The sequence below is a fragment of the Molossus molossus genome, unplaced genomic scaffold (assembly GCF_014108415.1).
Source record: "Molossus molossus isolate mMolMol1 unplaced genomic scaffold, mMolMol1.p scaffold_m16_p_19, whole genome shotgun sequence".
Classification (NCBI taxonomy): Eukaryota; Metazoa; Chordata; class Mammalia; order Chiroptera; family Molossidae; genus Molossus; species Molossus molossus.
This window is the reverse complement of record NW_023425354.1, coordinates 48,278,652-48,292,234: the sequence shown is the minus strand read 5'-3', so window position 1 is coordinate 48,292,234 and position 13,583 is coordinate 48,278,652. Positions and strand designations below refer to the sequence as shown.

Here is a 13,583-nt window from a genome sequence, read left to right as displayed (position 1 = left end):
TCAAATCAGTATTTTAAGAAATGTTAAAGGGACTGCTTTAAGAAGAAGAAGAAAAATAAAAAATATGAATAAGAACATACCACAAAAGAAATTCTCACTGACAAAGGCAAAAACATAATAAAAGTCGTAGATTAACCAACACTAAAGGCAGTATAAAGGTTAAAAGGCAAAAGTAGAGCCCTGGCCAGTTTGGCTCAGCGGTTGGAGCGTCGGCCTGCGGTACAGAGAGACCCGGGTTCGGTTCCCGCTAAGAGCATGTACTTCGGTTGCAGTTTGTCCCCGGCCCTTCACGTCGATGTTTCTCTCTCTCTCTCTTCCTCTCTCTCCCTCCCGCTCTATCTGAACAAAAAATGGAAAAATGTCCTCAGGTGAGGATAAAAAAAAATAAAAATAAAAGGCGAAAGTAGAAAGATTATGTGTAATTACAACAGTAAATTAAGGGTCACACACACACACAAATTTAAAAATGACAAAAACAGAAATGTAGAGGGGTTGATTAAAACTGGTAGTGATTTTAGGATGTATTCAAAATTAAGCAACCATAAACTTAAAATAGATGGCTATAAACATGGTAACCACAAACCAAAAATCTACAAGAGATATACAAGAAATAAAGAGAAAAGAAACTACAGAAAGTTATCAACATACAAGGGAAGAGAGCAAGAGAATAAGAAAAGATCAGACAAGAACTACAAAGACAATTAGAAAAAAATAAAATAACAATAACTATATACTTATCAATAATTACTTTAAATGTAAATGGATTAAATGCTCCAACAAAAAGTTGGATGGATAAAGAAAATGTAGTACATATATACAATGGAATATTACTTGACCATAAAAAGAATAAAATCTTTACCATTTGCAACAACAGAATGGACCTAGAGGGTATTATGCTAAGTGAAATAAGTTAGGCAGAGAAAGACAAATACCATATGATTTAACTTATATGTTGAATTTAAAACCAAAATAAATGAACAAACAAAACAGAAGCAAACTCATATACCATATGATCTCACTTATACGTGGAATCTAATGAACAAAATAAACTGACAAACAAAATAGAAACAGAGGCATGGATACATGGAACAGACTGACAGCTGTCAGAAGGGAGTGGGGAGGAGGGACTGGATGAAAGAAGTTGAAGGGATTAGTAAAGAACATATATGCATAACTCATAGACACAGACAGCAGTGCGGTGATGGCCAGGGGGAAGGGGGTGTGGGTGCTGGGTGGAAGCAGGCAAAGGTGGGGAAAATGAAAACATCTGTAACAGTATGAACAATAAAAATAACAGTAAAACAAAAAAAAAACTTTGCCCTGGACGGTTTGGCTCAGCAGTTAGAGCGTCAGCCCCCAGACCAATGAGTCACGGATTCAATTCCAGTCAAGGACACATACCTCTGTTGCGGTTAGTCCCCGGCCCTGGTCAGGGTCGTGCAGGAGGCAACCAGTTGATGTGTCTCTCTCACATCGATGTTTCTCTTTCTCCCTTTTTTTTCTCTCTCCCACTCCCACTCTATCTGAAGATAAATGAAAAAATATCCTGGGGTGAGGATAAAAAAACAAACAAACAAATAAAAACCCCTTACAGATAACAGAAAACAAACAAATGATGGCCAGATGGGAGGGGGACTAGGAGGCTAGGTGAAAAAGGCAAAAGAATTGAGATGTACAAATTGGCAGTTACAATATAGTCACAGGGATGTAAAGTACAGCTTGGGGAACATAGTCAATAAAGTAGTAGTAACTATAAATGGCATCAAGTGGGTGCAACACTAACCAGGGAATCACTTTGTAAGTTATATAAATGTCTAACCACTATGCTGTAAACCTAAAACTAATATAATATTAAAATTCAACTTTATTGAAAAATCTTTTTAAAAAATGTTTAATGCATGTTGTTATTCAACTTTGCATAACCTATTACTTACATTTTATCGGAATAATTAAAATTATGTGGGGTTTTTTATGTATATACTCAAGATGCTTGGGGAAAGAAAGAATTGTTAGATTGACCCTAAGCAAAATAAAAAAGCCCTCCATATCTCCTGACAAAACTCTCTTCTCAGGATACCCATTCTAGGTGACTATCAGCAAACCTGACTTCTTGATTCTTTTGCCCAATCTACAGCAATCAAGCAGGCCTCACTATGTGTACACCTGTCCCTCCTCCCCTCCCAAAGCATCTACAATAAAGACTAATTAATCTGATAAACTAATTAAAGTCAATGTTTGCAGGGGGAGGGGGAGGAGGTAGAAGAGAGTATAAGGGAAATAAATGGTGATGAAATAAACAAAATAAAATAAAGAAAAAGAGTCAGTGTAATAATAACAATAGCACCCTGGCCGGCGTGGTTCAGTGGGTTGAGCATCATCCCGTGCGCTGAAAGGCTGTCGGTTCTATTCCAGGTCAGGGTACATGCCCAGGTTGTGGGCTCAATCCCAGGTAGGGGGCATGCAGGAGGCAGCCAATCAACATATCACTGTCACATCAATGTTTCTCTCTCTCTCTAAAAAAAAAATCTTAAAAACAAAACAATAGCTAATAGTGACCAAGGGCTTACTCTGTGCCATTTAATATGATAAATTCTTTATTTGCATGATCTCATTAACCTGCGTTATCTCATTAGATGAATCAGCTAGAGAAGAAGAGTTATTTCTCAATCAGAGCTTCATGAGGCACAGTGCTATTAACTGAACACTAACTTTTCACCAGACTCTGTACTCAGTGTTACATACTCCTTTATAGTCCTTATAAACTATGAGAAATAGCTACAAGTGAGGAAACTGTAGTATGGAAGAAGCAAGCTGCCCAAGAGCATATAATCAATAAAGCATAAGTTGGATTTTGAACTCAAGTCTGTTTGATTCCATATCCCATTCTCCTAACCACTACATTGTACTCCACTCAAATATTTAGTGAATTTAATTTACAGAAGAGGCATTGGTGCCCTGGCCAGTTTGGCTCAGCAGTTAGAGCATCAGCCTGTGGACTGAAGGGTTGCAGGTTCAATTCCCGGTCAGGGGCACATACCTGGGTTGCAGGCTCTCATGCAGCAACCAATCTATGTGTCTCTCTTACATCAATGTTTCTCTCTCTCTCTCTCTCTCTCTCTCTCTCTCTCTCTCTCTCTCTGTCTTTCTCTCTCAAAATCTGTAGAAAAATATCCTTGGGTGAGGATTAACAACAAAAAAGAAGATGAAGAGGCAATGGTGATGGTATGGCAGGCAGGTACAACAGTCATCTTCCAATAAATGAACCATGTGGCCACGACTTCACATATATTTAACACCAACTGAGGCTAGGTCAGGGCAAGAGGCCAGGGAGCTCAGACCTGGATAGTGGGTGCTCTGGAGAGCATTACTGTCCTTGCTCATCCGGTCCATGATGGATTTCCACTTGTTGTTGACCTGGTCAAATAAGGCCGATTCATTGGGCAGCTGCCTACGGATGTCCTCTCCTAGGAAGATATTCTGTAGAGCCAAGAATTGGGGTGAGAGGCTGTTTCTCACATACTCTCCATACTCTACTCCCTGCTCCCAGATCACAGATGATAGTTAAATAGAAGATAAGAGGCATTACAGTCAAAGGGCCAGAAAGGCCAGATATCTGGACCCAAGGCGGGGGGGAGAACGAGGCTTTTCAGGAAGGGAATTGATGATGTAATAACTAATGCTTGGGTCCTGAATGAAGAATAATTTTAGAGGTAGGAAAATGAAGCTGATAGCAGGGCAAATATTTAGGTCCTATGCAAATAAAGGAGTAAAAACAGGGTGTAGGAAGAGCTCAGGCAGTGAACCCTGACCTCCAGGTACATCCACTGACGCTGTACCGTGAGCATCATCTCAATAACTTCCAAAATAAGGGAGAGGCAGCGTTCCCAGTGGTCCACATCTTTCTCAAAGGCCTTGACAAAACGAGAAGCCTTCATGGTAGATAGAGCCACCTGGTTATCTTCTAGTGCCTGGAATACTTCCTCTGTACCTCTGGGGAGGAAGCCATCAAAGTCATATTCCTTCCCGGTTTGCCAATCCTTGGTCCCCACTCCACAGCCCAAGTCACACAGCCCTCCTCTCTCCCAGGTCTCTGAGGCCCTTTCTACCTGAGTCGGTGGTGGCCCTTATCTTTGTAGGGAACTATGTCTAGCTGAATCACATCCCAAGTCTTGGCAATGTTTTGTAATGCCTGTGGAAAGAAGTTGGGGAACAGATCAGTCAGATGTTTAATCCCAAGAGGAACAGAAGCTGCAAAAAGTCATCAGGTTATAAAAAGCTGGAGGCCTTTGCTCCAAGCTTAGTAAGTGGGGGAGTTTGAGAGAGGATTCTGTCATACCAACTCTATAGCCAGTTCTTTGGTTGCTGAGGCAGAGATTTCCCCAATTTTCTCCACATGTTGATCCATCCCAAGCTCCACAATCTGCTCCAGGGTGAAGTGTTCAGATTCCTGATCAAACTCCCGTTGAATCTCATCCCTGACTTGATCCCAGTGCCTGCAGCCAGGGACAGAAGGTCAATTTAGGAGGTGGACACCAGGGCCTATTGGAAAGTATTAGCATCACTTCCTGGGCTTTCTCCCATTGGGCTATTATGATTCATGTATTTATTTATTCATGATTCCACACCTATTTACTAAATAGGTTCTAAGATGAAATCTTAGACACTGTGGGGAATACAAAGATTGCTAATTCTCTGAAGAGGGAGTTAAGACAGATTACTGCAGGTTTATTATAGATTATGTGCTCAGATAAGTGCTCCACATGAAACATCTCAATTAATCCTCACAACTACTCTATAAATGATGAATTATTGCCATTTGCCATTCCATTTATATATGAAGAAACAGGCTTGGAGGGGTTAAATAACTTAAGCAACTAAAATGGTTAGGTTATACTTAACCACACAATACTTAATGGTGAAACATTGCCAAAAACCATATGCTGGAAGCAATACAAAAAGAAGTAAAATTATTTTCTCCTAAATAGATAAATAATTAATTATTAAAACACCATTTGTAAAGTCGTTTCCTATTCCTCAGTGGTTTCAAAGGATTCTTCTATCATGTACTAAATTACAGATGCATTAAAAGAGTTAAACTTGAAAAACAAAATTATAAAGAATTAGAAAAAAGGTGTAGAGAATGCATTTACAACTCTGGGGTAGGGGAGGTCTTAAGGAACCGAAGCAAAAATCGTAAAAAAAGAAAGTCATACTTTTGGCTGCATCAAAATAAAAACTTTTGTATGACAGAGACATAAAGCTTAGCTATGACAGACAACACAAAATGAGAGGAGACAGAGGGGGAAGGAAGCAGAGAAGGAGCCAGGAAGACAGGAGAACCCAGGTCAATGCTAGAAACAGAGGACAGTGGCAGGCCCCAGTGAAGACTTCTTCCAGAAGTGTGTTTGTGGACAGAGGGGTACAGAAAGCTATGATCACCATGGAGGGGACAACTGAAAGAACCAGATGACAGCACAGGCCAGAGAGTCATCCAGGAGCAGAAGATCAGACGTACCTCTCTCTAAGGGCAGGGTTTCGCAGGTCTGAGATGAGAGGCATGGTCCTCTTGAACTGCTCGATTTTTGATCGAGTGGTTTCAATAATTTCCCAGTTTCGGTCCTGAGAAAAAGTGGGAAGCCTCAGAAGAGCTGACAATCTTCCCCACACAATCCCCCTTCCTCACTTGGCTTATCTTCTGCTTCCCCCTCCTTTCTCCACACACCTTGTACTCTTTGGCTAGTCTCGCGAGGCGGCGAAATAGCCCATGGGCCATGGTCTCCATGGCCTCAGTCTGCAGGGTCAGGAACCGGCCAGACTTCCACTGGTTCCAGTTTTCCTCCCAGTCCCGTGTGATCTCCCAGATTTGCTGGAGTGCATCTAGCTCCTTCATGGCAGAAAGCAGAAAGATGTGTTGAGTAACATGACTCTTGTCCTCTTCCTTCCTGACAAACACACCCAGGTTCTTTGCTCCTCTCATCTGAGAAGCTTTTCACTCCAGGCAATAGAGCTACCTCCTCAGTTTAGATTTGTTTCCTCCACTTTTTTGCCTTAAGAGCTCCTCAAGTAACAAGCACAGGAAAGGATACTCAACATCATCAGTCAGTAGGGACATGCAAATCAAAACCACAATGAGATTCATCCTCACACCCACCAGAATGGCTAGGACAAAAAAAGTGGGGTGGGGTGGGGGTGATAAGTATTGGTAAGGATGCAGAGAAATAGAAACCCTGGTACATTGCTAGTGGGAGTGGAAAATGAGCTGCTGTGAAAAATAGCTTGGCAAGTCCTCAAAAAGTTAAACATGGAATTACCATATGATCCAGCAATTCCACTCCTAGGTACATACCCACAAGAATTGGGAACAGAGACTCAAACAAATACAAGTACACACATGTTCATAGCAGCTCACCATAGTGACTCACAATAGCTGACAGGTGGAAACAACTCAAATGTTCACCAATTCGTTAATGGATAAACAAAACGTGGTCAGTTTGTACAATAATGTATTATCCAGCCATAAAAAGGAATGAAGTATTGATTGACACATACTATACCACAGATGAAGCTTGAAAATATTGTGCTAAGTGAAAGAAGCCATATACAAAGAGCCACATATTTGTATGATTCCATTTATATAAAATGTTCAGAATAGGCAAATCCATATGCATAGAAAATAGATCAGTGGCCAACAAGGGCTGCAGAGAGATGGGATGGGGAATGACTGCAAGTGGGTGTAGGGTTTCCTTTTAGGGTGATGAAAATGTTTTAGAACTAGAGATAATGGTTACACAACATTGTGAATGTACTAAATGCCACTGAATTGTTCACTTTAAACTGCTTCTTTTGTTATCTGAATTTTACAACAAATTTTTTTAAAAGGCTCCTTGTGCACCCATCTTCCTAATCCCAGCTGTTTTTCTAGGCCCTTAGGATGCACGCACCTGTTCCCTGCCCCCTTATCTTGGGCTACTACAGGGCCTAACTCAGCACCCCACCTTCTCCAGGTTCTGCAGGTCCTTGGAGACTGGCTGCTCGATCTTGAAGATGCCCAAGTTGGTACGGAGACTGTTCTCTTCTTCCCGCATGGCATTCAGCATGGCCCGCACTTGGGCGATCTGCTCTAGAGCAACCTGGTATCCCACACTGCTGGTGAAGGGGCCTGTGGAAAATCCAGATGAAGCTCAGAGGCCCACTCACGGCCAGAATCCTCCGAAAGGACTGTCGTCACTCTCTTACCTCCCTGTGGGTAAATCTCACTTCTCCCTCACGTGAGAGGGAAGGAAAGGAAAATAAGAGAAAATGAATTGAAAGAATGATGATTAATCTTTCCCAAACTACTAAATGTAGCTTGAGAATCTGATACAGGTGGGACTCAGGAGGTGGGTGTAAAAAAACTGGAAATGTGAGCTGGGCTGCTGCCTTTTGACCAAAAGTCAGAGACAACAGTTGTGTTGCTCACAGAAGTGCCACTGCTCTTTCCCTACCCCAGTACAGTCCTTCCTCCACTCATCCTTGTTCGCACCTCCCTAGACTGTTGGCTTTGAAAGGCTAGGTCAAAACAATGGTAAGGCCCTGGCCGGTTTGGCTCAGCGGTTGGAGCGTCGGCCTGCGGTACAGAGAGACCCGGGTTCGGTTCCCGCTAAGGGCACGTGCCTCGGTTGCAGTTTGTCCCCGGCCCTGGTTGGTCGTGTGGGTGGCAGCCACTCGATGTGTCCCTTCACATCGATGTTTCTCTCTCTCTCTCTCTCTTCCTCTCTCTCCCTCCTGCTCTATCTGAACAAAAAATGGAAAAATGTCCTCGGGTGAGGATAAAAAAAAAAAAAAAAAACAATGGTAAGGAAAGGGGAGCGGATGCAAAAGGAGTACCTCTGGCATCAAAGTCTTCCAGCAGATTGTGTGCTTTCTTCTTGAAATCATCAGCTGAGTGAATAAGGCCTGTCTTGAATTTCTCCTTGTATTTCTTCAGCATCTGTTCACTGTCCAACAGAGTTTGTTGGAAGACAACCCACTCCCCATTGAGACTATTCAGCATCTGCAGTACCTAGGGACATCAAAGAGGGGAGGAGGGTAAACCATGAGCAGAAGTTCTGTGCTTCTCACCAGTGCTTTTAAGGACTCTTTTCTGACCGTCCGGAGCAGAGTGTGTGGCCAAGTTCTACATGCAAAGAGGCCCAAAGAAATCAAGCAGTGAGTTGCTGGGCTTACAAGAAATCCATAAACTAACCAGAAATATCATTTGAGTTAGCTTTGGCTCTCAGAGGCTTTTGCATCTTGAGCTCCCCCCACTCACTTCTCTGCCTCCCTCCCGACAGCACAGGGGTCTATGATGTGGGAAAGCAACTTCTCACTACATGCTACTGACAAGGGGGACCACATGCCACTGGAACTCACACTGTCCTGAACTGGCACCTCGTACTTCTCAAGAATGGCGAATTGCTCGTGGATGGGAGGAATCTGGGTCTCTAGGTTGGGCAAGTCGTGCTGCAGGGTATCCATGAGATGCAAACTGACCCCCAGTTCCTCCAGCGACTGGGGAGGGTGGCTTATTCTAAAGTCAGGCAAAGAGAGCACAGGTAAGTAGACAGGAAAGGACCTGCTCTCCCTACGCCTGTGCGTGGCACCGCTTCCCATACTTCTCTGCATTCTCCTTCAGGTAGGTGTGCAGCTCCAGGAGGCGCCGGGCTGCCATCTCCTTGAGCAGAGTCGTGAACTTGTTCTGCCACTCGTTGCAGTGCTGCACCAGCGAGAACTTGAGATGCGAGCAGTCCAGCAGCACAAACTGGATGTTGAGGACTGTCTCCTCCTTCTGCACATTATTAGCAACCTCTGTGTAGCTGAAAGGGCCCAAATTCCTACTAGGATTTTTTTTTTTCTTTGCAGACATGCTCACTGCCCTGATGCTAGTTCGAGTTCTCATTTCCTGCCACGCAGACCTGTGCAGCAGCTCTAAAGCATTCTTCTACTCCCAGTTGTCTCTCATTTCAGCCCATCCCAGGTACATCACTGTGATCGTGTCCTTTGCCTAATCACTGCCTGCAGGATAGCTATCAGACTCCTTAGCCTGGTATTCAAGGCTTTAGAGTTACATAGATTTGGGTTGACTTCACCAAAATGGCTTTTTCCCTAAATCTTGTTCACATTTTATCTGGTCTCAACACCTGAGAAACAAAGGTCCAATGCCTTAAGTCCTGTTCTTTTCCTATAGTTGAGGACACATTTTCTGCACCTCTCCTTACCCCCAACCTTCCTTGCTGAGTCTCTAGACCCAGAATGCCTCCTGAGAGTCTATACCACTTAGAGACAGACTTTCACATCCACTTGCTCTCCTTACCGGGCAATGTCGGCATCAAAAGAAGAGACAGGGGGGTTGAGGCGCTGATAACGACGAATAAAAGAGTCCTTGTTGATCTCCCAGATTTCCCGATACATATCCCAGGTTTTGAGATAGGTCTGCAGCAGTGTTGCATTATTGCTCATACCGCTGCTGATCTGAGCTTGGATCTTCTTGATGTCCTCGTCTCGCTCTTTGGGACCCAGCAAAATGCTTCTCATTAACTTTCATTCCAACCCAAGCTCCAACCTGGCCCCTGGCTACTGCCCCAGACGTCCCGCTCCAATACCACTTCCCCAAAGAAATAAGGCTCAAACATAAGCATTATAAAATAAAAGAGAAGGCAGAAAGTAAAAGTATGAATCTAATCTGTAGGATTCAGATGTATCACTTGTTGGTATCTGGACATATTCTATCCCAAACCCAGTCCCAAATGTGTCCTTCATAATCTCCCACCCCAAATCCTAAATCCCTTGAGCATTGGGTACCTAATCTCAACCTCCATCCCTGTCTTTTCTCTCTTCCCCAATCCAGCCCCCTGACCTGGAGATGGCTGACCCAGTAAGAGAGATAACTGGCCCAGTATTTTTGGAAACAGTCCTGGTCTCTCCTCCTAGCTTTGGCCTTTCATAAGCCTCTGATATCCCTGCACCAGATGCTCTCCCCATTGCCCACTCACCCACGATTGTATGAATGGGGTCACGAAGAAACTTGCGCTTGATGAGAATTTCAGGGAGGTGGCGGAAGACAGAGATGGTGGAGAAAAGGTGGTTGCCAATGTCATTGACCACACTTGCCAAAGTCTGCAGGGTGGGTGAGAATTCCACCTGTGGGAACACAGTGGAGAGACCCTTAGCACAGGCCATGGAGGAGACAGGTCTCAGGACTGGTAAGGTTAAACACCTCAAGAACCAGGTCTGAAGGCCGTAGGATAAAGTCAAGACCAAGGGTAAAGTTTCAGGATTGAGGTAGATTGGTGAATAAAGTATGATAGCTTTTGGGTGTCGGGGGCAAAGTGGTCCCCACCTGTGTCACACCTCCCTGTGTGTCATTCTGCAAAATTACAAGGACTCGGAAGAGTGGATTTGGGGAGGTCTTTCCATCCCCGTTGATAGCTTTGGACAGTTCCAACAGTGACCACTTCACATTAAGGCGCAGGGCACCCTCCATCATGTGGTCCAACCGAATAGTGTATAGCATCCATTGCTGCTGAATCTGGTGGGAAGAGGAAAGGGAAAGAGAACCCTCAGGGAAGACAGGGCAGGTCCAGCCAATGGGGACAGAAATCAACTGGTTAAACAGAAAGGTAGGACTCTTTGAGTCCTGAAGGAAGAAAGTTTGAAAGACTGAGATTGGGTGAATCCAAGAACAGAGCAGGCTGTTTGAAAAGCACACACTGGGGGGAGGGGAGATTAAAAAACAACAAGAGAATGGTCTGATGGGCCTGGGGGACTGGGGGCTTCCCCAACTACAAAGCCTTAGCCACAGGACTCCTACCTCAGGGCCATCATTCTTGAAGACTTCATAGGAGTTCATCATGATGGCTACCACATCCTGGTGGAGGCTCACCAATTTCTGCTGCACAGCTGCCCGATGCTCTCTTTGGTCCTCCTCGAATTCCAGGTCCCTGTACACCCGTTTGCCACTAATACGTACCAACAGTGTCTCTGATATCTCTTGGGCTCGCCAGCCAATGGTCAGAGTGGATGCCTTGAACTCATTCACAATCGCCTGTACCTGGACTCAGAGCCCCCGCCATGGGATAGGGCTTCAGCTTGGGAAGAGACCCTCTGGGCCTAATTTCATCCTCCCACCTGTTCTCTACCTAGGGTTGCTAACTTTTTTTTTTTAAAGTCCTTCCCCAAGCACATTTCATTTCTTTCCATTATTCCCTGGTCTCTCCACCACTACCTTAGATTCAGGTATTCATTTCCCATGCACTAGCCTTTTGTTCAGCCTTTAGGGTCTAATGACCACGGCCTACCTTGCTGGCATGTATGCGACACTCTGTAATGAAGAAGGCACTGGCCCCCTTTAAGGACCAGTGCAGTTTCTTGAGTCCCGGGTGGATCTTCTTATCCAGGAATCTGATACGTTCTTTGAAAAGGGCCTGTTCATCTGGGGACAGCATGGCAATAATCCTGTGTATAAGAGTAGACTGGTGGCTGATGGGGACAAGCTCTGAAGACCTCTCCTCCACACCAGAAACTTGGTGGAAAAATCTGAAAGTCCATGATTCTAGACTAGTGCTTCCCAATAAAACATTCTGCAATGATGAAAATGTTCTACAATTTGTGCTCATCCAACAGCCACTAGCCACATGAGGCTATGACACATTTGAAATGTAGCCTATGTAGAACTTATATGCATGTGTGCATGAACAATGGACATGGACATCAAAGCTGGGGATAGGGCGGGGAGGGACGGGGAGGGGGGAATCAGTGGGGGGAAAAGGAGAAACATCTGTAACAAAAATTAATTAATTAATTAATTAATTAATTTAAAAAAAGAAATGTAGCCTGTGTAAATGAGTAACTGAATTTTTAAAATGTATTTAATTTCAATTAATTAATTAAAATAGAAACAGCCACATGCTGTTAGTGGCTACTATAATGGATAGTTCAGTTCTAGACACCCAAAAACAGACTGCTGGTTCCACCACCCTGGACTTTAATTGGGCTGAAAAAGGTACCCAACCCAGAACAAAGCTTTACTCCAGAAATGAGTACCAAGGGCATTAAGAGAAGGGGTAACAGCATGGCCTTGGTTCAATGAATCTGATGTTACTCTGTGCCCATAATCCTAATGCCAGTTTCATTCCTAGAGAAGGAATCCAGGCTTACAATATATATGACCCTATGGGGGGGGGGGGAGGACCTTAAAACTATAAGACAACACTACAAGGAAATAATCATAGAGTCATAGAGAAAGAATTTTTTTTTTTGAGATGGACAAAATGTAAAAGATGGATACTGTAGGAAAAGGACAACATCACGGAGCAGATGCAACAAAGAGGAGGCATAAAATAGTATGCAGGACTGGAGCCTTACTTATTGTAGTCTCGAGCAACAAGTAGCAGATTTTCACGAAGAATGCGCAGGTCCTCTGCACGTTCAGCTACATTCATCACATAATGGGGCGTCTCAAACAGCAGCCGCTCCCAATAGTTAATCTCCACAAAGAGAATCTGCAGGGACCTTGGGGAGAAAAAAAAAAGTAAAGCAGCTGAGGGTATTGTTCAAGGGCATAAGCAAGTACCAGCAACAGACCGAGGGACTGCAAGGCTGGGAAGCACTGAGGCATTTAAAGATAAGAAATGAAGCAGCACCTCCAGGTAAGAAGGTTTACTGGACGCATTGGCTTCTGCTCCTCTCCCCAAACCACTAAAACAACAGTAATTGGTGTGGGTTTTTTGTTTGTTTGTTTTTCAATCCTCACCCGAGGACGTTTTTGCATTTATCTTCAGATAGAACAGAAGGGAGAAAGTGGGGAAGAGAGAGAGAGAAACATCGATGTGAGAGAGACACATCGACTGGCTGCCACCCACATGACCCCAGTCAGGGCAGGGACAAACTGCAACCAAGGTACATGCCAACCTGAGACTCTCTGGTCTGTAGGCCGATGCTCTAACCGCTGAGCCAATCCCGCTAGGGCAGTAAATGGTTCTTTTGTTGCTTAAGGCATAAACCCCAAAATACAAGGAAATAACAGAATGATTTTGGAAGCTGAAAATCAGATGGATAAGGAGCAGGATTGCAATCTTAAACTGGTGATGGAGACAAGGAAGAAGACACCTGGTTCATGCCGTAGGACTCTCTAAAGGCGCAGGGGCTGGTGGCTTCAAGTATCAAGGAAGGGGGTGAAGGTGGGACTAAAACAGAAAAACCAGGTGAAAGTTTAGGAAGCAGCTCTGCCCGTGCCCCCTCCCTCTGCAGTTAAGCAGGTGCTCTCTTCACTTCAACGAAAGACTGACGGCTTCTTTGTCTGGAGTAGGCAGACCCCTTGAAGGAGAGGGTAACATAGTGACAGAAAGGGGCATTAAGTGCCCATGTACACACTACATGTTAAGACCTCCAGCCTTCTTTTCCTACCCAGAAACAAGCACACTGGCAGCTGGACCTACACCCTCCAGAATGAAGTTTGAAAGATTGTTTTCTGTGGCCTCTGACCAGCCTAAGAGGAAGTGCCAAGGATGATGACTCAGGAGTCCACTGAACACAGCCCCCCTGAATGAGCCTGCAGTGAGGCTCAC

General features: G+C 44.3%; 1 protein-coding gene across 1 annotated transcript in view; it reads right to left on the bottom strand.

Moving 5' to 3' along the window:
• Positions 1 to 13,583, bottom strand: part of DNAH2 (dynein axonemal heavy chain 2) — a 120,778-nt gene that overhangs the window by 63,459 nt on the left and 43,736 nt on the right. The window contains exons 15-30 of the mRNA XM_036269707.1: positions 12,382 to 12,528; positions 11,316 to 11,472; positions 10,829 to 11,068; positions 10,358 to 10,546; positions 10,011 to 10,158; positions 9,332 to 9,524; positions 8,634 to 8,834; positions 8,392 to 8,548; positions 7,867 to 8,041; positions 6,996 to 7,159; positions 5,723 to 5,884; positions 5,516 to 5,619; positions 4,337 to 4,493; positions 4,107 to 4,189; positions 3,810 to 3,990; positions 3,339 to 3,477 (exon numbers count right to left, since the gene is read on the bottom strand). Of these exons, the coding sequence (XP_036125600.1) occupies positions 3,339 to 3,477; positions 3,810 to 3,990; positions 4,107 to 4,189; positions 4,337 to 4,493; positions 5,516 to 5,619; positions 5,723 to 5,884; positions 6,996 to 7,159; positions 7,867 to 8,041; positions 8,392 to 8,548; positions 8,634 to 8,834; positions 9,332 to 9,524; positions 10,011 to 10,158; positions 10,358 to 10,546; positions 10,829 to 11,068; positions 11,316 to 11,472; positions 12,382 to 12,528 (2,597 nt within the window). The remainder of the gene's footprint in view (positions 1 to 3,338; positions 3,478 to 3,809; positions 3,991 to 4,106; positions 4,190 to 4,336; positions 4,494 to 5,515; positions 5,620 to 5,722; positions 5,885 to 6,995; positions 7,160 to 7,866; positions 8,042 to 8,391; positions 8,549 to 8,633; positions 8,835 to 9,331; positions 9,525 to 10,010; positions 10,159 to 10,357; positions 10,547 to 10,828; positions 11,069 to 11,315; positions 11,473 to 12,381; positions 12,529 to 13,583) is intronic.